Consider the following 25168-nt stretch of genomic DNA (forward strand, 5'->3'; position numbering starts at 1 on the left):
AAAAAAAAAAAAAAAGTTCCTTCAACAAGAGAGCATCATAATTTTTAAGACTGGAAAGGACACACTTGAATTTCGTGTTTTAAGTTTGCCATATTTATTGCTTTCCTATTTAGGGAGATGAAAGAGTACTATTTTAACTTCAGTTCAGTTGCGTAGATATTTATTGAGCACATGCTGTGTAAATGCAATGGAGATGCAATGATAAACCAGCCATTGCTTTAGGAGAAATAATGGACTCTTGAGTGGGGATGAAGGAATTTTTAAAAATAGCTCCAAAGAAGGCAGTAGAACCTAAGTGTTTCAAGAGAGCTAAGAAACAAAGTGTTTAATCTTAAAGGAGGGAGAGATTACATGGTGAAAACCAGTCAAAGTGTCTGGGAAAATACACCTCGGCTGGTTAAGCAGTGAATCTGGGGATTATTTGGTATATGATACGCATGTTCCAATCCTTTCCGTGTGGTGTTTTGCTCTTTGTGTATAATTTAGTGCACCGTTCTCTGGCTAGCCACGCAGTCCTCAAAGTGACAGTGGCCTTTGAATCAAAGCCTGAAGGAGAGGCTGCGAGGAGGTTACTCTGTACTGAAATGGAACAGCGCAGAGGGAACGATGCGGGTGGAGCGAGAGGAAGCTGTGGGGAGCAGGCTGGCTTTCTGGGATGAAACGGGGAGGTGGAGCTCTTCGTCCCTCTGCCTTGCGAGGACACAGTGAGAAGGGCCCATCTGGGACCCGTGGTGCGGCCGCTTAGCAGACGCTGCATCTGCTGGAGCCCTCCCGATCCTGGACTCCGCGGCCATCAGAGCCGTGTGAAATAAACTTCTGTTGTCTTGAAACCGCCAGTCTATGATATTTTGTCACATCTGTGACCCCATTTCATGAAACTGGAGAGTTGGGGAAAACTGGATGGTGCAGGGCCGGGAAAACCAGTGAGAGGAGTTTGGATTTAATTTAGTTGGCAATGGGGAGCCATCAAATGTTTTATGAGCAGGGATGTGGTATAAACAGAGCGGTGCTTTAGGAGTATTGATTTGGAATTGTATGAGAGGTTGATTGACAGAAGTGTAATCAGCTCAGCAGTAAAAGAGTTGTTTTATTTTGAAGAAAACTAGTTTATTGTATACTTTGTTTAGTTTTGAACTGGCTTACATTTTGATTGTTATTTGTAGGAGACGACATGACTACCTTTCAAGGCTTTTTATGAAGTTAACAAATACGGCTCTTGGACCACCGATTCTTTTATTTATCATTGTGAACTCTGTACTTAAGAGGGAAAAACAGTTACCACAGCAGCAATGTCTGATTTCCCAAGGGTTGCAGGCCTCATGTATCAGTCACCCCCCACCCCCGTTTTCTGCATTATTTGTAAGGTGCCTTTGACTTCCTTCTTCCCCTGAGAATGGGAGAGCACTTTGAAAAGTGAAATGGACACCGGGGGCAAGCCTGCATTATAGAACTATGGAGATGCCTATTTTCTGTGCCTGGTTTCTTTAGAAATATGTTTTCTTTCTTTAGTCGTCGACAATGGATAAATAGACACCTTGGGGGTCTTCTCGTGCCTTCCAGCGGGGATTGGATCTGGGCCTTCCAAAGGGTGGGAGAAGGAGCAGATGTATTACATCAGCATAACTGCTAATGATAATGTAGCACTTACTCTGGGCCAAGACTGCTCTAAGATTTGTGCATAAGTTACTTTATCTAATCCTCATAGCAGCTAATCTGGTAGATGTTTACCCATTGGGTATATGAGGAAAACAAGAGAGGCGCTGTTCCTTGTCCCAGTTTATGCAGCTAGTAAGTGGCAGAGAACCGGACATCTGGGGGACGTGGATGGCTGGTGATTGTTCTGGGCTAGTGTAGGTATCCAGTGTGTTTGAAAACGCCAAGGCCATGTAGCTGTCTTCCCCTGGTGTCTGCAGTGGTTGCTTCTGCAGCCTCTTGCACCAGGTTGCAGAGGGCAGGGCAGTGAGGAAGTTCTCAGGATGTTCTGCAGTTGTTGTGGCCTTCAGAGCAGCTGACATCCAAGTTCTTGGGAGTGGAGCAAAGGGGTCTACATGAAAAAGTACTTCGGTTCATACGTATGCTGCTGCAGGGAGATGCTGGATGGAGGAGCAGGGATCTGTACTCCGCACCCCGCCTTCTTATTGCTCAGGGGTTTTTTGTAAAGAGGAAGAGTTCGATGTGTTCTTAAGGAAGACCATAAAAAGTCTACAAGTTGAAGAATCACTGTTTTGCATACATCTGAATTAAACAATAGCGGATCTGGAGTTATGATACAACATTACTAAAGGCGTTGTAAATATAATCATGTGTTTTGTTGGAATATGGCTACCTTGGGTACGTTCATTTGACTTGTAATTTGCTTCAAAATATGACCCAAGTCAAACACACATTCTCCACTAGCCTACGAGTGCCACAAGAGCAGGGCTATGTTTGGTTTTTCTGGTGTATCCCCAGTGCCGGGGATCATGCGGCTGCATGGACAGTGTCCAATAAACATTTGTACAATAAGTGAATGAATAAATGCTCTCTTTAAATCTCTGAGATGTATGCTATCCCTACCTTTCTACTTCTCCCGTCTCTCCCTCTTTCTCTCCTTTCCTCTCTCCAGCCCTCCGTTTATCTAACTACCTCTTCAACTTGGTGAGAAACAGTATTGAATATCAAACTTCTGGGAGGGCTGATGACTTGAGAAGTGATTATAAACATCACATGTGGAAAGATCAACCTGTTCATTGCTACAAAATTTGTAAATTTCAGGTTTGTAAAAACATTCTTTTTAGAGTAAACAACCACAGCCACCTGAAAAAAAAAAAAATTTTGCAGGGAAAATGACAAAGGGTTGCTGTCATATTTTATAAGATGGTGTAAATCTGTAAATAAAACACTAAGGTATAAGGGAAATGTACCCCCAAATGATAACCACATTTTCTGTAATGGGATTATTTTCCAGTTTTTCCATGTTTTATGTAAGATGGTCATCTCTTTTATTACTTGGAAAATAAATGTCTGAAACCTAAGTACAGGCTGACCTGATTCGTGCTGTGATGATGATTCTCCCCAGGGGGCGCAGCTCTGGACCTGAAAGCCTGCCCTCCCAAACCATTCCGCTGGATCCTCGACATGACCTGGCTGAATCTGGTAGAGCTGAGTAAACTTCCGCAATTTGCAGAAATTATGAACCAGGTAACAGAGTGCTGGTTCAAAGCACAGATCTGTAAACCCAAGCACACCCAGGACATTTTAACTGAAGCCCCCTGGCAATGATGCCTTCCCCACAAAGAAGTCTAGAGCGTATTGTGGCCATCTAGGGGACACTGGACAGACAGACCTCAGAGGTAACCTTGTCCGGGCCCAGGGAATTTCTTTCTCCCTCTGTGGTGGGCAGGGGATGTTTTTATGCGCCTGCTGGAGTTGTGGTCCGATGCTGATGTACTGAGTGGGGCCTTTTGTTGTAGCATAGTGATGTTTTTAATTTTCCTTTCTGCCTCCGGTTAAGTAATTTGTACACATTTGAGTTGGAGACGAATGAGATTAAAGTCCCTTTTTAAACACACCAATTATTTTAGTAGTGAAAATATCAAATGGTGAAAGTGGGGAAGCGGGTGCTGATTACTTACTGTAGTTCTTTCATATTGGAAGATGTAAAGTGGTTATTGCAGATTTGTTGTCGAGTCAGCTGTCATTGGAAAGCAGTTGTTTTGCAGCTCACTTGTGTCTCTTGGTTCCAGCTACCTGATACTGACGGTGCCTGTAGCTTCCCAGTGTCCAGTGCTGAGGCTCATCTCTTTTGCATGGTTGCTGGTGGTTGGCATATTAGATTACAGGTTGGCAGAGCCACACGCTCTGAGCACTGATCCTCACCCAGGGACCCACACTAGCTGGAACTGTTCAGTGGTATGGTGAAATCTTGTGTGGACTTTTTCTGTTCTGCCACAGTGGGGTCAGAGCAAATTGGATGAGGCCCCTGGGTTCCCTGAGTGGTGGACAGCAAGTCTTGCTTCACATGTAGCCCTGGAGGAGTCTCCTAAGTCCAAACAAACTCTGGGTGAAAATGATCTGGGTTGCCTGGAGACCAAGTAAGGCACATCCTCAAGCACTGCTGGAAAGAGAGAGAGAGAGAGAAAAAAAAAAAAAATCACTTAAAACCAGTGCCCTCTGCTGGTAGGCTCTATTGTGAGAATATATTATTATCTGGCTTGCCAATTAACATGTTAATAATGTGGTGTGGAATCTAGTAGCTATAACTTCCTACTAAGGAATATGTATTTTGCTACAACCTTTCAAGAGAAGTATTATTTTTGTTGGTTTGTTTGTTTCTTCTGAGACGGGATCTCACAGTGTAGGTCAGACTGGCCTTGAACTCACTATGTAGCTCAGGCTGGCCTTGAACTCGCAGCGATCCTCCTCCTGCCTCAGCCTCCCGAGTGCTAGGATTACAGGCGTGCGCCACTACACCCAGCCAAGAGAAATATTACTGACTCAGCTTTACAGATGAGAAAAAGTGAGATTTCCAGAGGTTCATTTCTTACCCAAGTCACACAGCCAATAAGTAGCAAAGCTGTAGCTAGACCTCATGCTCTTCCCATACTGTCTGAGTTACTTCCCTCCTACTACTTTTATACCACTGGTAGGAAACCCGTAGGAGTTGAGTAGGCCCTGCTATCACATAGCTGTTGATTTTCTGGCCTGTATGTGAGAGGGAAGGGAGACAGTAGAAGATCAATCTCCAAGCTAAGTGAGTTTCAAGAACTGAAGCAAAAATAACCTTAAACGGCAGCTTCTGTGGCCATGGTATCCCAGGCCAAGCTGTTTGACACCTGGAAGTGGTTTCAGCCCTCAGCTGAGAGCCAGGCAGAAGAATAGACAGAGGAGGTGGATAGGTAAGGGCTGGGTGTCTTCACATTGCCCGTCATGGGTGCAGCCCACCCACTCCCCAAAGCACTCTTGTTTTTGATTCAAAATTAGCAGGTGGAAGAAGAGTAGGCTGAGAAAAGTCACCTGATTTCTTCTCATGCCTCTTCCTCGCTGGCCTCTGTGTTGCCTGCAGGGGGCGCAGTGGGCAGTGTATACAGGCACAAGGACAGTAGGGGCAGGTTGGCCCTACCCAGGCCTTCCAAGCAGCAGGCGGACAGATTGTTTGAAGGCATCCATCCAGGAAGAGCCGCTGAATCTCTGGGAGAAAGACAGCACTTGTGAAAAATTTCAGAAATCTCTTTCCATCTCCTAGTGCCCCAGGCACAAAGCTAAAGCAACAGATTGCAGGATAACTGTCCCGTAACATTTGCACCCTATCTGTGTCCTGCATGATGAATTGTTCACACAGTGTGTGAACTTTGGGCAATCTTCAATCTCCCCATGCCTCGGTAACAAGTGGAATAACAGAAGTAAGAGTAATCCGTAGGTCCGCAACATGGGCATTTTGCTGTTTACCTAATTTAATGCTGCCATGGGTTTTTAAAAAGTGCTCGCAAGCACAGCCTGGAGAATCCAGCCTGGCTGTCGCTGAGGAGCAGTGACAGGCTCACTGCCCTACAGTTTCTGTAATTAGTCCTGACAGCTCTCAGAAACCTGAGCGACTCTCCGTGCTCCCCAAAGAACAGACATTTGAGACCAGCTCTTGGAGGGACTTCATCCACTCCTTAATTTAAGGACTCATGGTGGGAGTGGGAATCACTAGAAAATAAGTTCCGATTTTGTCATCTCTTGCTGTTTTTAAGTAGAAATCAACCTTCAAAGGTTTCTGTTCTCAGAATGGTGGGTGTCAGTGGCTTTTAACTGAAGGTAATTTTGTGTCACCGGGGTGGGGGGGCATTTGGCAGTGACTGGAGGCATTTTTAGTAATTATGACATGAGGGAGAGATGCTGTTGGATTTGATGCTATTAGATGAGAGTCCTGAAATGTGGCTAAATGTCCTGTGAGGCCCAGGGCAGCCACTCACAACAAAGAATTATCCGGCCCCAAATATTAGTAACAGCAAGATAGAGAAACCTTATCTCTATTTCTTCCTGTCTGAGCGTTTCGTGTAAGAAAAGCTCTGGAAGAGTTGTACGGCACACATGCAACAGTGAAGTCATTCGTTCTGAAGAATAACTATAATCTGTGTTGTTTTGAGTGAGAGGTATATGCCTGTCAGTCAGATAACGGCCCTTTCAGTTCCTTCAGAATGTCCAGTACATTCCAGTCACGTGTGACTCACTTACTTACTGGTTTGTGTCTTGTAGATATCGCGCAATGAGAAGGGGTGGAAAAGCTGGTTTGATAAAGATGCTCCAGAGGAAGAAGTTATCCCTGATGGATATAACGATTCCCTGGATACCTGCCGCAAGCTTTTACTTATCAGGTGAGAGCAGTTATTATCAGATCCGGAAGCATCATATCTTTACGTTACGGGGTGAGTTAATTTCACTGCATCCCCATATAACTGCAGTTTTATAAGACGTGTGCTTCCACACTGCGGTCTTAGGAAAGGAAGTCTTCAGTGCCTTGCCAAGCAAAACTATATTGGCGATGGTGGCAGAGAATGTTGTGTTTTGGCAGTGTATTAATGACAGTACTTCTAGCAAAGGAAAAAGAAAACATGAAAGCTATGCTTTTATATTCACTTTGTTTATTTGCTGTTGCATGAATCACTCATTGTTGGATTTACTTTTTTAAAGAAGTAGAATTCACAAAGTTTCATGGCAACCCGTTGATAAGATTCAGTTTCATTTGAGGGGGGAGAAGCCAAGAATATTGCACTGACATGTATACTGCTTTAGTTACTAAAACTGAAAGCAAAGTGTGAAGTGGATGCTGAGGAAGGGTATTCCCCACGCTTCCCACTTGTCACATCTTCTCAGTGTCCCATAGCTCAGAGCTGTTCTGAATTGGAAAAATCGCCGCTTGCGTGCGTGCGTGCTTGGGTGTGCGTGCATACTTGATTGACGGATAAGGTGGAATGGTGGCGTTCAGGGAGATGAGACACCCAGGAGAATAAAAGCTGGGGGTTATTTTAGAGTCGTTTTTGTCTTTCCTAACGTTGTATACCTGATTTTAGAGAAGGTTGCTCCCTTTGGGGGTGATCCAAAAGGAGCACCCGTAATTTCATGTTCTACAGAGTGTGAAAGGGCCACTGCTTTTTTGGGGATGGGGACAAATGTGCCTTTTGTCTGTCATTTTAGAAATGGAGCTATGTTAAATGAATACTGTAATCAGCTCACAGATAGGAATCTGGAGCGTTTATCCGAGATGTGTCAAGCACCAGGTGACATTCACTTAGTGTCCGTGCATAGGACCTGCGTTGCCCTGCCCCACACGACTGGCATGACGTAAATGCCAGCTGATCAGCTTACCCTTGACAACTTCTGAAGTCTGCAGAGCTTCAGAGTGTGTGGCAGGCAGGTTGGCCCCACTGTGCAACAGAGCTGGCAGAGAACACCACATCGTTACCAGCTCTGCCCTACTCCTTGCCAATGCCTGGCACCAAAACCACATGATAAAATTTGCACTCAACCAGGGATAGGGAACCTTGCCATCCCTCTTACACAGATCCTCTTATGGGAGAATTAGCTCATTGTCCTTCTGCTAATTAAATATGTGTTCTGTATGTGCTCAGAATTAGAATAAAAAATGAACCTGCTGATTTTATTTCCTCTAACCTGTATTCATTTCTAGGTCTTGGTGCCCGGACCGTACTGTTTTTCAGGCAAGAAAATATATTGCAGATTCTTTGGAGGAGAAGTACACAGAACCAGTTATCTTAAATCTGGAGAAAACTTGGGAAGAAAGCGATACACGAACACCTCTGATTTGTTTCCTGTCCATGGGATCTGATCCTACTATTCAAATTGACGCACTGGCAAAGAAACTGAAGCTGGGTACGATTAGCAACCTATGAAATGTAACCGAACTTCCACATTTTTGTTCTAAAGTTTGCCTTTCACAACTTTATAACTGAGTTTTTAAAATTAGAAAAAATATCATGCTTCTTTTATCCCTTTCTCTTAAAGTATGGATGCAATACAAGGTTATTTATTTATTTATTTTTGAGCAGAGAGGAACACACTGACTTGTATGCTAGGATTTTTTTTTTTTACATTGTATGTAGATACCACACAGATACACTGTATGGATACCAGATTAGCAAGAAGGGATATTTAGGAGCAAGGTTCTAAGCTTTTCCATATCTCTAGAAAATCACACTAACGTATGTCATTAGTTGAAAAACAGTAGCTGTTGTTGTAATGCGTAGTAACTAGGGATTTATTTATACCTTTGTTCAGTAACCAGGTAGTACAGGCTACCTGCTCGATTAAAGGTATACAAGGATGAAGTGCAACACAGCTAGGAAAGACAAACATGCAAATACGTACTTGAAGACAGTGTGAGAAGTCGGGACAATTTCACAGTGATGCCTCCCGAGTTTCACAGCCGTGGCTATGGCGCTTTGTAACAGTGGCTGGTCCTAGAATTCGTAGCTATTCAGATTGCCTGGGAAAGGATTGTTCTGCTGATATTTTGAAAAATACAGTCAAAAGATTTAAAACTTAAAAAAAAAAAAGTTACCAGGTGGAGCCATGGAAAACAGAACGAAAATTGTTCCAGAGGAAGCAAGCAAGACCAGGAGTTACAAACGTAGAAGCGGAAGTAGCAGGGGCGAAGTCAGTAGCGCTCAAAGGGCAGAGAGGCACGGTTTGTCTTGATGGGCTCGAGTCCCCTGTAAGGGAGACCATTTATTCTCTCTTCACTTGGGCCATCTGAAGGTTGTTGGCATTAACTTTCCAGATCTTCTGGGTTCTGATCTCTGTAGCTACTCACAGAGTTCATTCATTCATTCTTTCATTTGGGCCTTTATAAAGATTATCCAAGTGGTTGATTACGAGTCACTGAGCCTGTGCTATAAAATAAAACTTACACTGCATTTATTAGATAATGTATCCATTGATTCAGACACGCCCAGGTATTAGCTGCCCCAGTCCCTCTGCATTCAGTCTTTAGCTTGTAGTAACATATTCTGCAGTCTCTTCCTCTTTCCTCACCTTGACCTTGGTCTGTTCATCTTCAGCACACCATTATATATTCTGTATGCTTTCAGGTGGTGGCGTTTTTCTACCTGAACACCGGTACTGATGCAAACAGCTTCCATATTCTGTTGGCAGTTGCTTATTAATCATCTTTATTTTTTCCACTGTGGGATTTATTGTAGCACTCCAGCTGAGTTGGTCTAAGGGTAATGTCTCCTTATAGCCTGGTAGTCTTCCCATAGCTTCTTCTGTACTCCACTTCTCTGTGCTGATGTGTGCCTTTTTCCTCCCTTGCTATAAATCATCCTTTTCCACACGGCAGAGCTCATGGCCCTGGTGATTGGGTGGCTTCCTCACAAGCTCAGCATAATCAGCATTCTCAGGGAATTCCTTTAACACCCAAGGATTCCATATCCAAATATCCAGGGAAAACACTCATTGGCTTAGCTTTGATCATGTGTTCCTTTATGGACCAATCAACGAAGTGCTACTGTGGATATAAATTCATAGCAAAAATCACATAGAGGTGGGGTGGGTTCATTGCTTAGAAAGGGTATAGTGTTTGGAAGAAGGGGGTGTTATGTTAGTTCTGATTTCAAATACAGTAAGCCCCTGACTTAATGAGTAAGTTCCATTCCAGGAGAACAGTTGTAAGCTGGATCATGTGTAAGTCTGACAAAGAGAACTTATATGCCTTTGACATAAATATGCAATGAAAAGCATTTTAAAAAACCAAATATGATGTCCATTGGTATCTGAAATTTTGCAACTTGAGTGTTCGCAAGTTGGTGACTTAGTGTATTACCTCAAAATAATGCCGTTGTCTCAGACAGTGGATTAAGAACAGAATTAAGAAATTCAAGGTCTCCTTTGGAAGAAATAAAAACCGTGACAGCAAACAATATAGAAGTCAGACCTGTTCCATCACCTGCCCTGTTGTTATTCTATTTTGCTTGGCAATTTGATGATTTCCATTTCTTGTTACTACTTTAGTTTTTCTTTCTTTCTTTTTTTTTTTTTTTTTTTTTTTTTTTTTGGTACCAGGGATCAAACTCGGGTCCTTGTGCCTGCAAGGTAGGCAGCAGAACCACTGAGCTAAATCCCCGGCCCTTACTTTAGTTTTTCTAGCGACAGTTCAAACTTCTATTGGTTACTTCACTTGGAGACTGAAACAAAGTAGATTTGAATTTTATACTGAAGGACTCGGTAAATTTTGTAAACAGCTCTATTACCATATCATCATTTTTAGCTAGAAGATCTCCTGCTGTTTGCTGCTTTGGCTTAAAAGTGTCAAAGATAGCTGTGTAATTTAAACTGTTATGCAGACCGACTAGCATATTAATCTAGAATCAACTACTATTTCATTTGGGAAACAAGGTGATAGATGATCATAGAACAGTCAGGGTGAAAGACACTAGAAATCTGGAGACCCAACTACCTTCCTTAGCTGCTGGGGAAACCAAGACATGGAAAAGAGGTCCCAGAGCTAGTTGGTGACAGATTTGATTCAGGACTTAGCTCTGGGCTTCTGAACCCCACTACATTGGTCTCTGTAGCTTTTGTCTTGTTTCCTCTTACTGATTTTGCTGGATGATTTAACCAGTAACCCGACAGTAAGCTGAGGGTGGGACTGAATCAAATAAATTTCTGTTGGAAAAGAAAAGGAAAACTTGTGCTTATGGGCATTCTCTCTCTCTCTCTCTCTCTCTCTTTTATTTATTTATTTATTTATTTTTATTTTTTTTTTGGTGATACAGAAATACATTTTATTATCAGGCTTTTTGAGAATATTTACAAAAAGTAGCATGTAACCAAAAATATAAAAATGTACTGAACAGTGTCATAGATGACTTTGTACATTATCAATGTTTCTAGCAAACAGTTATTTCTTAGACAAACACAATTTGACTTCAAGACATTTTGTTATCTGGAGTAATTAACTCAACTCCAAATTATATGGGCATTCTCTAGTGTTAGCCAAGCTTTGCAGTGAAAAACTCGGAATAGCAAAGTTCTGCTCAGAAGACCTGGGTACCTGGGTGAGGGGAGAAAGCAGGAGGGTCCAGCTAAGAGCCCTGCCAGGAGCTGGGAGAGGGAGGATTGGATCTCAGGGGAGGAGTCTAAAAGTGTTAGATAGCAAGCAAATAAATAGAAGCCCACAAGTACACAGATTAGGAAAGAGAAGTGACCACAGTGAGAGAACGGAATTGTAATAAATGAGATCTCATCGGGTTGACAGGTCTGAAGAAAAATACAGATTTACAAAATAGTCTCAGAAAAGGTAGAAAGCCCAGAATAAACCAGTTAATCAAAGTGAGAAAAATTAAACAGTTTTAATTTTGCTTAAAATTATTACTTCAGCAAAGCCTCTGGTCTTGGGTGACTTCTGGGTAAAAACTTCCAAAGACTTTCACATCCTGTGTTCTGTTGTAGAATATAGAAACAAAAAGAGAGATTATTTTTTCCTCTTCATTAGCATCGATTATCCTGATAATCAAATATTGACCAAGATAGTAATTGCATAAAAGAAAGACAACCACAGGCTGATTCTACTGATCAATAGAAATATAAAAGCTTAACTAAAATACAAGTGAGAAAAATTTCAGCTGGATATTTAAGTGATAATATACAAGTCATACGTTTTGATGAGGTAAAAATACACAGGTGAATACAAGGAAGATGCAGTAGTAAGAAATCTCATCAGCGCTGGGATGTAGCTCAGTGGTAGAGCACTTTCTTGCCTAGTGTACCAGAGGCCCTGAGTCCCATGATCAGCATCATAAGACAAAGACAGAAACCAACAAACTCGCCCATAATCAGTGAAAACTTGCCTTCAAGCTGTCGTATATTATTTGCTTGATGCTTAAAAAGCATTTTATAAAAATTCAACATTTAGATTTGATTTTTTTTAAAGTGAAAGAAAAGAGTATTTAAAGGGGTAATAAATATGCAAGTCTCAACATCCTATTAGAGAGGCCTACCCATTAAGAGTCAGGCCCAAGACAGAGATGTCTGCTGCCCCACTGTTATTTAGCATTGTTGTGCAAGTTATAGCTAGTGTATTGTAGGGATCATAAATAAAAGATATAACTATTGGAACGGAGGAGCAGAAGTGATCATTACTCTCAGGCAATGTAATTGTCTAAATAAAAAACGCAAATGAATCAACTGAAAAACGATTAGACTTAATAGGATAGTTCAGTAAGGTGATTGGTCACAAAATAAATATATATAAAAAAATCAATGGTGCTTTCTTGTAAAATAAAATGTAAAAATCCCATTAAATATGGCAATAAAAATGAAGCAGACATAATTTTTTAAATGCCTATTTGAAGAAAACTGTAAAACTTTCTAACTGACATAAAAGTTAGCTCAAATAAATAGAGAGGTATGATGCACTCCTGATGTAAAGGTTCAATATTGTAAAGACGTCAGTATTCTCTAGATTAATCTATAAATTGAATGCAAGTCTAATTGAAGTTCAAACAACATTTTTTTCCTCCTAATTGGATAGTAGAGAGATCTTAGATCATCTAGAACTATAAATGAACAAGAACAGCCAATAAATCTTGTAAAGAAAAAAAGAATAACGGTGATCCAGCACCACCAAATTTTTAAAAACTTTGTCAAAAGGGAGCTTAATCAATGTATAACTGGCTTCATAGAAAAACAAATCAAAGGAGCAAAATGAGAGGCCTGATAGTAGAATGGTGTAGTCTGTGATAAGATTTCACATTTCAAATCTGTGGAGAGAAAAGGGATTGGTCAGTAAACTGTGAAAACAGCAGGTTAGTGTGAGAAAAAGGTAATAGCTTTACTTCACATTAAATTTCAAAGTAAATTCTTGGTTGATTGGGATATTAAGTGCTTTAGACTATGCTATAAAGGTAAAAAAAGAATATTTAGAATTAATTATATAGTATTGAGTGACTAAGATTTCCCTAATACCAGAGTCCAAAACTAGAGCGATGATATGGATCACATGACTGGATAAGATTTTCAAACTTCTGTGCATTCAGAGCACCATAAATAAAGTCAGAATGCAAATGAGGATAAGAATGTGGGTTGGGAATGATACCATCCCATTTCAGTGGGAGACACTGGTAGTAAGTCATAGATGTCATGTGTGTCTAGAAATTTATCCTTGTCTTCTAGAGTTTCCAATTTATTAGAATACAGGTTTCCCAAATACTTCCTAATAATTCCCTGGAGTTTAGTGACATCTGTTCTAATATCCCCCTTTTCATGTCTAAAGGTATTGGTTTGTGTTTTTGTTTGTTTGTTTGTTTTGGTACCGGGGATTGAACTCAGGTCCTTGAGCTTGCAAGGCAGGCCACCGAACCGCTGAGCTAAATCCCAGGCCCCTAAAGGTTTTGGTTTGAATCTTCTCTCCCTCTCGATTAGTTTGGCTAACAGTTTACAAATTTCATTTATCTTTTCAAAGAACCAATTCTTTTTTTAATTGATCCTCTACATTGTTCTTTTAGTCTCTATTTCATTAATTTCAGCTATGATCTTTATTATTTCTTTCCTCCTGTTGAGTTTGGGTTTTGTTTTGTGTTCTTTTTTTTTTTTAAGACCTTGAGGTGCATACTAGGTTGTTTATTTGAGATATCTCTTTTTTTTATATAGGTACTCATAGCTTTAAACTTCCATCTTAGAACTGCTTTTGCTATACCCCAAAGATTCTGGTATGTTGTGTTTCCATTTTCACTTGTTTCTAGGTATCTTTATATTTCCCCCCTGATTTCTTCAATGACTGAATCATCCAAAAGTGAATTGTCCAATCTCCATATGTTTGTATAGTTTCTGTAGTCTGTCTTGCTGCTGATTTCTAGTTTTATTCCATTATAATATGGTAAGAGACCAAAAAATATTCATTGTCTTTGCATTTGTTATGGCTTGCTTTATGACCTAAAATATGATTTGTTTTTGAGAACATGAGCTGCTTAGGAAGAACATGTATTCTGTAGTTGTTGGATAGATTATTGTGTAGACACCTTCAAAGTCCATTTTATCTATAGTACAGTTTAATTCTCATGTTTCTTTGTTGATTGATTGATTGATTTTTTTTTTTTGTCTGGATGACCTATTGGGAATGGAGTATCAGAGTCACTCACTATTGTACCGGGATCTGTATGTCCCTATGTATTGAGTAGTGTTTTTTGTGAAATGGAGTGGGTCAATATTAGGTGCATTATGTATTTACAATCACTGTATCTTTTTAGTGGGTTGTTCCCTTTACCAATATAGGTGGTGGCCTTTGTCTCATCTAATTTTGTCTGCTTTGTCAGGTCTCAGGATAGCTATTCTTGTTGGCTTTGAGGTTCCATTAGCATAGAATATTTTTTCCCATCCTTTCACTTTCAGTCTGTGTATTTCTTTGCTAGTAGGTGTGTTTCTTTCAGGTAGCAGAGTGTTGAGTCTTGTTTTTTTCATCCAATCTGCCAGTCTGTGGCTTTTAATTGGAGAATTAACACCATATACATTCAGAGTTATTATAAAAAAGGTGTGCACTTATTCCAGTCATCTTGTTGTTTTTCTAGTGTTTGATTCTTTCCTGGTTGTCATTGTTTTATCTGTTCTCCCTGTTCTGTGTACAGAGCTCCTTTAAGTGTCTTCTGCATTGCTGGCTTAGTGGTCATGAATTTCTTTAGTTTATGCTTATTTAATAAGAACTTTATTTTTTGTTCAAATTTGAAGGTTAGATTTGCCAGATATGGTCATATAGGTTGGCAGTTATTTTCTTTTTTCAGGGCTTGAAATACATTATTTCATTCACTTCTGGCCTTCAGGGTCTCTGCTGAGAAGTCTGAAGTTGTTCTGATGCATTTTGCTTCTGTTAAGTGACTTAGCATTTTTCTCTTTCAGCTTGAAATATTCTCTCCTTGTTTTATCCTCTTGACATTTTAACTATGATGTGACATGGGGAGGTATTTTCTGGTTGTGCCTGTTTGAGGGTCTAAATGCTTCCTGTACCTAGATCTATATCTTTCCTAAGTCTTGGGAAGTTTTCTGTTACAATTTCACTAATAGATTTTCTGTACCATTAATCTGAACTTTGGCACCTTCTTCTATACCAAAAGTCCTAAGTTTGGTCTTTTAACCATATCCCAGAATCTTGGATGTCTTGTTCATAATTTCTTGTATCTTTTCCTTTACCAGTATCTGCTTATGATAATCCCTCAAACATAACTTCAAACCTTGAAAATCTGTCTTCTGCTTGGTCCCATTGGCGAAGCTTTTGGTTTGACGAACTGCACTTTTTATTTCCAAGGTGTCATTTGGCTCATCTTTGGCTCTTCTTCAAAAATTAGTCTCCCTCTCCCCCTCCGCCTCCCCCTCTTCTCCTTCTTATCTTTCATTGTCTTCCTTAATTTATTCGGCCATTTATTTGTATCTCCTTTGAAGTTATTCATCATTTTTAAAATCAGCATTTCAAATTCTTTGTCTGACACATCATCCACTTTTCCATCTTTGTATTCATTTCCTAATGAATTATGGTCATTTGGAGCAGTCACGATGCCTTGTTTTTTCATACTTCTTGTTTTTCTAAATTGACATTTGCACGTGTCTTGGAGTGGCTATCTTTTCCATTTTTATGTGAGGGTCTTGTTAATGTTCAGACTTCTTTTAAGGGCTTGACCTTCACTGCCACTTGGGGACAAGAAAACAAACCACAGTAACTATGTTAACATAAAGACAAACCAGACGTTGACACACAGTGAAAACCAATGGAAAGCAAAAACTATACCACCATTAACAATGTAAACAAAGCCAGAGTATACAGTAAACTAAAAAAGCTAAAAATAAAAGTTAAAGTAATAATAATAAAGTAGTAATAAGAAGTGGATGTGTGGGGAGTGGGAGGAAAGAAAGAAGTAAAATTTGAAAAAGAAGGAAAGGAGGAGAAAAATGTGATAAAAATTCAATTGAAGAATAAAAAGAGTTAATAGAATTAGCTAAAAGCAACACAAAACAAAAATAAATAAGAAAAAGAAAAAAAAAACAAAAAATAAAAATAAAATGAATGCAGACCGTTGCCTCCACACTGATGCATTTGGCTGGGTAGAGTTTCTTCTCAGAACCTATAGTATTGAAACCTACTAGATGTGGGGGAAGGATAGTGGATCACCCCTGGAAACACAGCAGGCCCACTTAGTAGCAAATGCTGAGTCCTACCCCACCACCCCTCTGAGCAGGGATCACTCAGTGTTGTCTACCTCGGGCTATATTCACTCCAGAGGCTTTCAGGGCTTGTTTGTGTCCTTCTGTGCACCTGAGCCACTGCTGTGCCCAACTAGCTTTGCAGTCTGTGGGCTTGAGGCGTGCCCCACTCACTGCAGCGGCCCCTGTGTCCGTACCCAGGGACGTGGCAAACACTGGAGCAGAGGCACACACCCGATCTGCTGTGGGTGGCAGAAGTAGAGATCACGGAGTTCTGTGCTAGAAGGGGCCGTGAGGAGAGCCAAGCAGTGCCCTGGGCTTGACCCCGGTGCTCTCAGAAGATGACACTCAAGGGGCTCAGCTCCCACCACTGAGAGTGGTGGTGCCCATCACTGTGTCCTCCACAGCCTGAGCAGCAGGCTGCTTAAACGTCTCAGGAGGGCTGTGATTAGCCATTCCCCTCTCCACAACTGTTTCTTGGGCTGTCTTCCACCCAGTCACCGTGGTCAGGTGACCCCAGAGACTCTGAAGTATGGTTTCTCTGTTACTTCCGCTTCCCAGAGTGGCTCAGTCTGTAGCAGCTAGCCCCTCTTAAAATGGCTCCCGACCATATTACTCTGGGATATGGCAGGCACCACAGGAGATTTCTTTTCCAATGCCAGCCTTCCACACAGGAGGAGTCACATTTAGGGTAAAACCTCACACTGCATTTGCAACTGGGGCTAGCGCTGCCAGTCTGTCATCTATCACTGGGGCTTTGTCCTTTCTGGGCTGACCTTGTGCTTGTGAAGTTTGGTCTCCTTTCCCCTGAGAGCCTGGATTAGTGTTTTGGACTGCTTTGTTTTCTTTTAACATTGTCTTTCATTTCTCTGTGATTTCTAACTTTCCTGATGGCTCTTTCTTGATTCTTAAAGTCCTTCTCTCTTTCCTCACTAAGTGCTCGTTTCCGACCTGATCCCAGGTCCTGGAGAGGCTGCTGGTTTCTACTCTGCCTTCTTAGTCTCTCTTGGGTAGATAGTGAGAAGTAGATTTCCCGGGTCATGTGACAACCCCTTTTTAACTTTTTGAGAAGCTTCAGGACCATTTTCCAAAGCAGCTGTATCACTTTGCACCAGCAGCTTCCCACTGGCACTGTGGGAAGATTAAATTTTCCATATCCTTGCCGATACTTGCTGTCCCCTTTTAAAAAGTTGGTAGTTTTGATTTGCATTCCCCTAATGACTAATGAGATTGAGTATCTTTTTAAGTGTTTGATGCCCATAACTTCTTTGGAGAATTGTCAGTTGAGCTCATTTTTAAATTGGGCTATTTGACTCCTTATTGTTCAGTTGAAATAGTCCTTTATAGACTCTGGATACCAGACCCTTATCAGAAGTATGATTTTTAAGTATTTTCCTCCATTTTGTAGGTTGTCCTTTGATGGTACTCACTGAAGGATGAATGTTCTGGAATTTTGATGTTCAGTTTATAGTCCTATTTTTCTTTTGTTGCTTACATCTAGGGTATTAATCCAGAAAACCCATCACTACTCCGGGGTCACAAAGATTTACTCCTGTATTTTCTTGGAAGGTTTCCTAGTTTTGGTGTTGACATTTATGTCTCTGATTCGTTTTGCTTTCATTTTTGTATATTGTGTGATGTAAAGGTCAGACTTCATTCATTTGTTGAAAATCCTGTTCTTTTCTACACTGAATGGTTTTGGGATCCTTGCTGATATTCAGCCAACCATATATATGTGAGAGTTTATTTCTGGATTCTTAATCCTGTTGCTGGTGCTCTCTACCTCTACCTATCATCTCTGTCTCTGTCTCTGTCTCTGTCTTTCTCTCTATCTCCCCCTTCCCCTCTCCCTGCCCAACCTGTATCTTGCTTTTGCTCCCTGCCCCGTCCTTTCCGGGTGCAGTCTCCAATCCTCTGCTCTATTCATTTCTCTGATCAGCACACCAAAGGCCAGGCCTATTAAAACAGCAAGGTTCCTCAGCAGTGATAGAGGAAGAGAGGTTGGGACCATTTCAAAATTAATTTTTCATCCCATTCCTGTTGTGAAAATTATATCTTACCATAATAAACCTTCTCCTATGTTGCAGAATGTAGGACCATCTCGATGGGACAAGGACAGGAAGTGCACGCTCGAAAACTGATTCAGATGTCAATGCAGCAGGTATGGAGCTACGGTGCCTGTTACAAACTTATTACTATCCTTCTTCTGTCCCTCTGATTGACCTAGGAGCACCGCAGTGGTGGGAAGCATCCTACCTCTGATGCTGAATCCCTCTCTTCCACTTTGTGATTTTAATCCTCAAGTTAGCCTCCTCCTGACACCTCATGGGAAGCTTTCCATTTTCTGTGATACATACTTTGTTTCATTTTCATGTATTTATTTATGATTTGAACCTTCTGGCTCCTGAAGGTGCAGTCAATAGTCTTGGAATTTTCAGTATTAGCGGGTAGGACGTAAGGAGTGACAGATTGGGACAGTTAAATTCAATTTTTAGCCAAAGGTAGGCTTTTATTTTTTCATTAATGGATCATTTCAGGCAAATAAAAAAATGTACAGGCTTTATATTTAAATATTGAAAATTATTTTCATTGAAAGCTGTATGGAATAATGAGAAATAGTTCTCATTACACCTGATAAATACACAAGACATTAATTTTCTAGAATATTCTGTAGACAGCCACCTCAACTGTAATAAGAAATGGCATCATTTGTAAAATAAAATAAGATCTTGGTTTATTTTTAAGCTTTTGATGTCATTATGGCCATAATAACTTTAGCACAGCTTTTTCCCTGGGAATTAATAATTAGAGAGGGTTAATGGGCTAAAACTCTAGTCGGGCCATCAAAATTTCAAACTAGTCATTAATTCTCAAGCGTGTTAAGCGTTAATCTTTACCACTTAATTAAATTCAATAATAAATTATATTTAATTTATATATAAGCAGTTATATAGTCATTTCTATTCAGATCAAATGTTTCATTCTATTGAATGATTTGACAGTTTAATGTTGGGATCGGGTCATTTCTTTAGTTTCAATGAGTGAGAAACTTTTCACTTAAATATTGCGTTCACACTAACATTCTTTGGAATGCTAGTTTTTGTAACTTCCGAATTCTGTTTCCCACACTGGGGTAAGTATTGATAATAATGTATTACTAGGGGGAAACGATGAACAAATGCAGCCAGAAAGTCTCCCTGAGAGGTGCCAGATTTAGGGTATTGTGGAGTTTAGGACATTGTGACGTACGATGCCGTGGAATGTGGACTGAGGGTCCAGTATGACACAAACTAACCCTGAATCCCATAAAGGTGGTTTTATCCCATGTGCATTTACTAAAGTAGTGCTCTGTAAATTTCGTGGTCTCAGGAATGTGTGGAAAGAGCCACAAAGAACAGAGTGCAGCAATGTGGTTGTGAATTGTCACCGAATGTACGGTCGCAGGAGACGATGGGTATCTTTCTTTGTAACTGTGGGTGACTGTGATCCAGCGTTCTTGGTGTAGAGGTGGTCAGTTCTGATTTACTGTAGGCAGTTTAAGTTACCATTCCTACCATTAGATGGTGCACACAGTGTACTTATACAAGGTTGTCTTCAAGTTTTAATTTCTGTTCTCTTCTGAACGAGGGTAGCAGAATACAGGCATTTTGAACCCACCTGATTCTAAATAACTAGTTTGTGCCAGTAACAGATGATTGTATTGACCTATCTTTTAAAATATGTGTATGTCTTCAAACCAGAATAATCAGATGCTCTAAGCAAAGGGTTTCTTTCTTTCTTTCTTAAAGCTGTGCATTTGATTTTACGAAAATGATCACAAAATGAATTGCAAGAAATAAATAAGAACTCGTGTTTTGGATACAGGGTGGCTGGGTATTACTGCAGAACTGTCACCTCGGCCTGGAATTCATGGAGGAATTGCTGGAGACACTAATGACCACTGAAGCCAGCTATGATTCGTTCCGAGTGTGGATAACGACTGAGCCCCATGATCGATTTCCAATTACATTGCTTCAGGTTTGTCGCAGAGAAATAGGAACCTTTGCATTGACACTTTACACAGGTAACGATAGCCCAGTCAACACTATCGAAAGATGGAAACAAAGCAGGGCTCTTTGGCCCCAGCAGAGTCTCACTGCACAATCGTCACAGTCGTCACAGTCTTGACCTTGACTGTCCAGGTTGCACAGCAAATACTTCCATGAGAGAGCGAAGAGGGTATTAATTTATTCGCTTTCAGCTCCGATGAGTGTAATTCGTTTCTCCAGTGCTGAATATCGTGCCACAAGCACCTTGTGGTCTGATGTATCATAATGTCTGCTTTATCCTTTGCGGTAACTTGATAGCGACTAAACAACTGTTTTCTTTTGATGGCAGACTTCTCTCAAATTCACGAATGAGCCGCCCCAAGGTGTACGCGCAGGTCTGAAAAGAACATTTGCTGGAATCAGTCAGGACCTTCTGGATGTCAGTAATTTGCCCATGTGGAAGCCAATGCTGTACACGGTGGCGTTTTTGCACTCCACTGTGCAGGTAATGCAGAGAGCAGTTCGCACGCTCAGGAGATGCTAATGAGGTACTACGGCTGCGGGGAGAAGCTGTGGGCAGGTGCCACCTGCTGCCACCACTAGCTGCTTTCTTTGCCATTGTTGCCCTTTATCCCCTCTGACTTCCGAGGCCTTGGTAATGGATTTCATGTGGCCCCTGCCCTGACTGTGAGATGGTAAGTTCCTGAGGGCAGGTACGGTCTCTCCTGCTGTCCCTGCAGCACTCGGGCACAATCAAGAGCTCGGTAAATATTTGTGCATTGATCAGATTATTAAGAGAAGGGCTTGGTCTTGAGAGGGCCTGCGCAAGGTAGGGCGGTCACCACCTTCAAAGCAAGAAAACAGACAGGCCAGCTAAGGACGTGTCTCGTGTGGTAGGTTGGGACAGCCTTGGCCTGGTTGACATCATTCCCCAGCAGTCAGAGGGACGGTGGAACTGGGCAGCTGTTCCCTACTCTCTGTTTGCTGTTTGCTTTTACAGCCTAATTGCTTAATAGCAATTTAATAATTTTGATTATCAAGCAACTTGGCTATAGGGTTTGTTATCTTGTTCTGTACTTTGTTTTTCTTTTTGGGGGCCGTTGTTTCTGTTTTGGGGCTTTCACACTGAACTACAGCCCCAGCCCTTTACATTTTTTATTTTGACAGAGTCTTGACAAGTTACCGCTTGCCCAAGCTGGGCTCGAACTTGGGATCCTCCTGCCTCAGTCTCCCAGAGTGCTGGGATTTTAGGCGTGTATTAACACCCCCAGCTGTTCTGTATTTTAATGTTTATATGTTGGTCTGTCCTGGAAAGCTGTATGATTTTAATGCACTCAGTTTACTCCTCAGTTTCACAGAGAGATGGAGAGGCTACATTTTTCCTTCCCTGAAGCTAGGTGAAGGACAAAATGAGTTACTTCCACATCTCAAGAGTCATGCTTACAGCTGTGCTCAGGGGTGTGTGAAATTCCCTCGTATTTCCCAAGCATGGAGGGCAATTCCGAGTTCACTCCAGAAGGACCAGAAATGTAGCTCAGAGGCACAGCACCTACCTGGCAAGCACAAGGCCCCCAGTTTGATTCCTAGTACCCCATCCCCAAATGTTCACTCCAGAACAGCTACACCTGTTTACCACACACACACATGTTATTCTTACACTTCATGAGGTCCCACACTCCCACCAGAAAGGGCTGTGCTGTTTTTCTGTCTCCCAGCACTGAAAAAGGTAAGGTCAGGTTGCAGGCTTCGTCGGTGATTATTTTTACTAAGCTCCTTTGTGGCCTTTGGATTGGACATAATAGCTTTCCAGCCCCTGAAAGCTATCATACATCCTTATCTGAGGACTGTTCACTGTGCTGGGCCTTATCACACTCTAATACAAATATTGCTTTGCCTCTGTTATTTAATTCCTCATTCACAAGTCTTTGTTTTACAATTCTGTGCTTAGCAGTGATGATTCAACTCTTCTACCCTGCTTATCACGGAAAAACGTTTGGGAGGTATTTTCCATATGGTCAGCCCAGTGACCTGTGTTTTTAGTGGCTATTATCCACTGCTAAACACAAGAAAAGCCACAGGGCTGTAGTCTGATCGTGAGGCTAAGGTGAAAAACCATCTCCATGCTCAGGTTGGGAGCTAATAGTGGAGTGTCACTTTTTTTTTTTAATCTCTTGAAAGCAAATCCTAGTGTGGTCAGAGCACTGGGTTCAGGAAGCATGGACTTTAGGACTTGCTGTGCAGTCAGTTAGCAGAGCGAGGCCAGTCAGTTATGTCCCCATCTATGCAGCTAAGAGACAGCAGCAGGGAAGTTGTTATGGCTCAGATCTAGAATGCCCCCTCCCCGAGCCTCAGGTGTTCAGAGGTGCAGATTTTGGAAGGTCACTGGATCACAGGGATGCAGTGGCTAACTTGCTCTTAGGAGGTGGGGTCTGGTTGGAAGAGGTGCATCACTGTGGGTGTGACTAGGAGGGTCTATCACCCTCCTGGCTCCTCTTCCATTCTCTCTCTACTTCCTGGCCACCACAGTGCAAGCACCTGTAGATAGTTACTTGCATTTCCTTTATCCCTTTAGTGTTAACTATAGAGCCACACATCTGATTCAGTTGACAGGGTCCTCCGGGTTAACACACTGCCACCGTAACAAGTACGCCTGTGCTAATCAGCTTACGAAGAAAAAAGGTTTATTTTGGCTCACAGTTTTGGGAGCGGTTTCCATCTGTGACCAATTGGTCTGTTGCTTTTGACTGTGGGGAGGTGTGACAAAACTGTTTACCTCGTGGCTGGGACACAAAAGAGAGGAAGAGGAAGGGGCTCTCGGTCCCTTTTAAGGGCTCATCCCTGGCAATCAGAAGACTGCCCGCCAGGCCCCACCTCTTACTGGTTCTGCCACTTCTTAATAGTGCCTTGGCCTGGGGACCATGAGCTTTGGAGAATTTGTATCCAAACCACAGCACACAAGTGTATTTTGCTCTATGTGATGGGCTGCGTGTACTTTCGTCCTCACCGAGACTGAAAAAAGGACAGGGAATCTATTCATGTCACACACTCGGATGCTGCAGACCCAGGTGGGGTTCACACCGAAGTCCGTCCCACAGTCCCACATCCGAATGCAGGGCCTGGGGTAAAACAGCCAGCCCCCCGCCTGCCTCCCAGTGGCCCGTGTCTCCTGAATTGTGGTTTGGTATTAGGCCATCACCTTGCCCAACCCAGGCTCATGCTGCTGTGTTGCCTGGACCCTGCTCCTGTTGCAGAGAACAAAAGGGGTTCTCTTCCTTTCCCTTCCTCGGGGAAGGGCAAGTAGATTGCGCTGGTCGGGGATGACTTTGGCGAGTAGAGGAGTGGTAGGGAGTGTGGTTTGTTTTGTCCTGCCCCCTCCAGGTAGGAGCAGGAAGGGCAACTCCTGACTAAGCTCTGCACACTCTCCACACACCCTTTCCTCTCCTTCCCCTTCTGGAGCTTCCTGCCCATCCACACTGAGCAGTGCAGTTGCCCTGGATGGGAGGTTCCTGCGGCAGTTGCCACCCTTACTGACACCCACTGATGCCTCTGCCCTTGCCAACCAACCGGCCTTCTGCCGGCATCGTGAGAGCCTTTCGTTCCCAGCAGACTGGGTCACTCCCTGGGAACATTTCAGCGTCCTCCTGAATACAGCCCACAAGGGAACCTTCCCCCTGGCCTCACTCTCCCTTTAGGAGTTTAGCTTTTGACACTCTTGCCTCCAGAGTCTTGGTCTTCTGAAACTCAATCATTACATTTTTTTTTTTGGTACTGGGAATCGAACTTGGGACCTTGCACATGTGAGGCAGGGAGTGGCACCACTGAGCTAAATCCTTGGCCTAATCTATACATTCTTCGTCTCCTCCCAACGCCTCCTGCAGACAGAGGCATGATGTCCTCTGACGCTTCCTGTTTGTGGCCAGTGTTTAGCTTTTGAGCAGTGCATTGGATGAACAACAGAATTCAGCAGTGCTTTGCAGCCAGCACCGGGCTTCCACACCAAACCACTCGAAAAAGGATCCTGGGAAGAGGGGAGGTGGAGCTCAAATCTTAATAACTTCCAGAGTGATTCTAAGATGCAGAAAATGGAGAATAAAGGCTCGACAGCCGCAGCGCTTAAGGGAGGAACCTTCAGACATTGCTCTGTCCTTCTCATGGCTTAGCATTTTTCTCCCATCACTTTGATTTGCTTGGCTTCTGCACAGTTCTGTGAGTTCTTGCTGCTGCAGTCGTTTTGCTAAAGTCATTTTTTGCTGCTGGCCCAGGATAGGGAGCCTCTAAAGAACTTTGCATTCAGGCTGTCCGTGGGCCTGCAATGGCAGGTCGCAAAAATGAGCATTTTGTCATGGCTGTTTTATTAAAATTGTATTGGTACATTTAAGGTATATAATATAATGATATTCATCATTGGACATTTGCACCTTTACATAATCCATCTTGGTTCTTATTTTTTCCACATTGCCCTGTCCTCTCTTCAACCCCTCCACCCCTCCTATCTACAAAGACTTTGTTTCCATTTTTTCTTTTTCTGATATTAATTCCACTCCCTTCTTTCTTTCCCCTACCTATTTCCCCTGCCGCTTTACACCTTTTCTTCCTATTTCACATTATCTATTATGCCTTTTAGTTCTTATTTACACTTTCAGTTTCTCACACTAGAGAGACTATTCAGTATTTACACATGTGTGTCCTATTTATTTCATTTACGAGTATGGCCTTAATGTGCATCCGCTTAGCTATAAATGTCTCTAGTTTCTTGTTTTTTATGGCTGAGTAATACTTCATTTTATATTTTTTAAAAAAACAACAAAAAAAAAACCCCAAACCCACATTTTCTTTATCCAGTCTCCCGTGGATGGGCAACTGGGCTGCTTCCAAGTTTTAGCTATCATGAATTGTGCTGCTGAGAATATGGGTGCGCACGTATCATTGTGGTATGATTCTTTAAATTCTTTGGGAAAGATACCCAACAGGAT

At 42.0% G+C, this 25168-nt stretch overlaps 1 protein-coding gene across 1 annotated transcript in view; it reads left to right on the forward strand.

The window, feature by feature from the left end:
• Dnah8 (dynein axonemal heavy chain 8) overlaps positions 1-25168 on the forward strand; it is a 258133-nt gene that overhangs the window by 181979 nt on the left and 50986 nt on the right. The window contains 6 exon segments of the mRNA XM_010638857.1: positions 3059-3180; positions 6220-6338; positions 7652-7854; positions 18255-18328; positions 20032-20184; positions 20545-20700. Coding sequence (XP_010637159.1) covers positions 3059-3180; positions 6220-6338; positions 7652-7854; positions 18255-18328; positions 20032-20184; positions 20545-20700 — 827 coding nt within the window.

This window comes from Fukomys damarensis, unplaced genomic scaffold (genome assembly GCF_012274545.1).
Source record: "Fukomys damarensis isolate Sample0158 unplaced genomic scaffold, DMR_v1.0_HiC HiC_scaffold_20, whole genome shotgun sequence".
In the NCBI taxonomy this organism is placed as follows: Eukaryota; Metazoa; Chordata; class Mammalia; order Rodentia; family Bathyergidae; genus Fukomys; species Fukomys damarensis.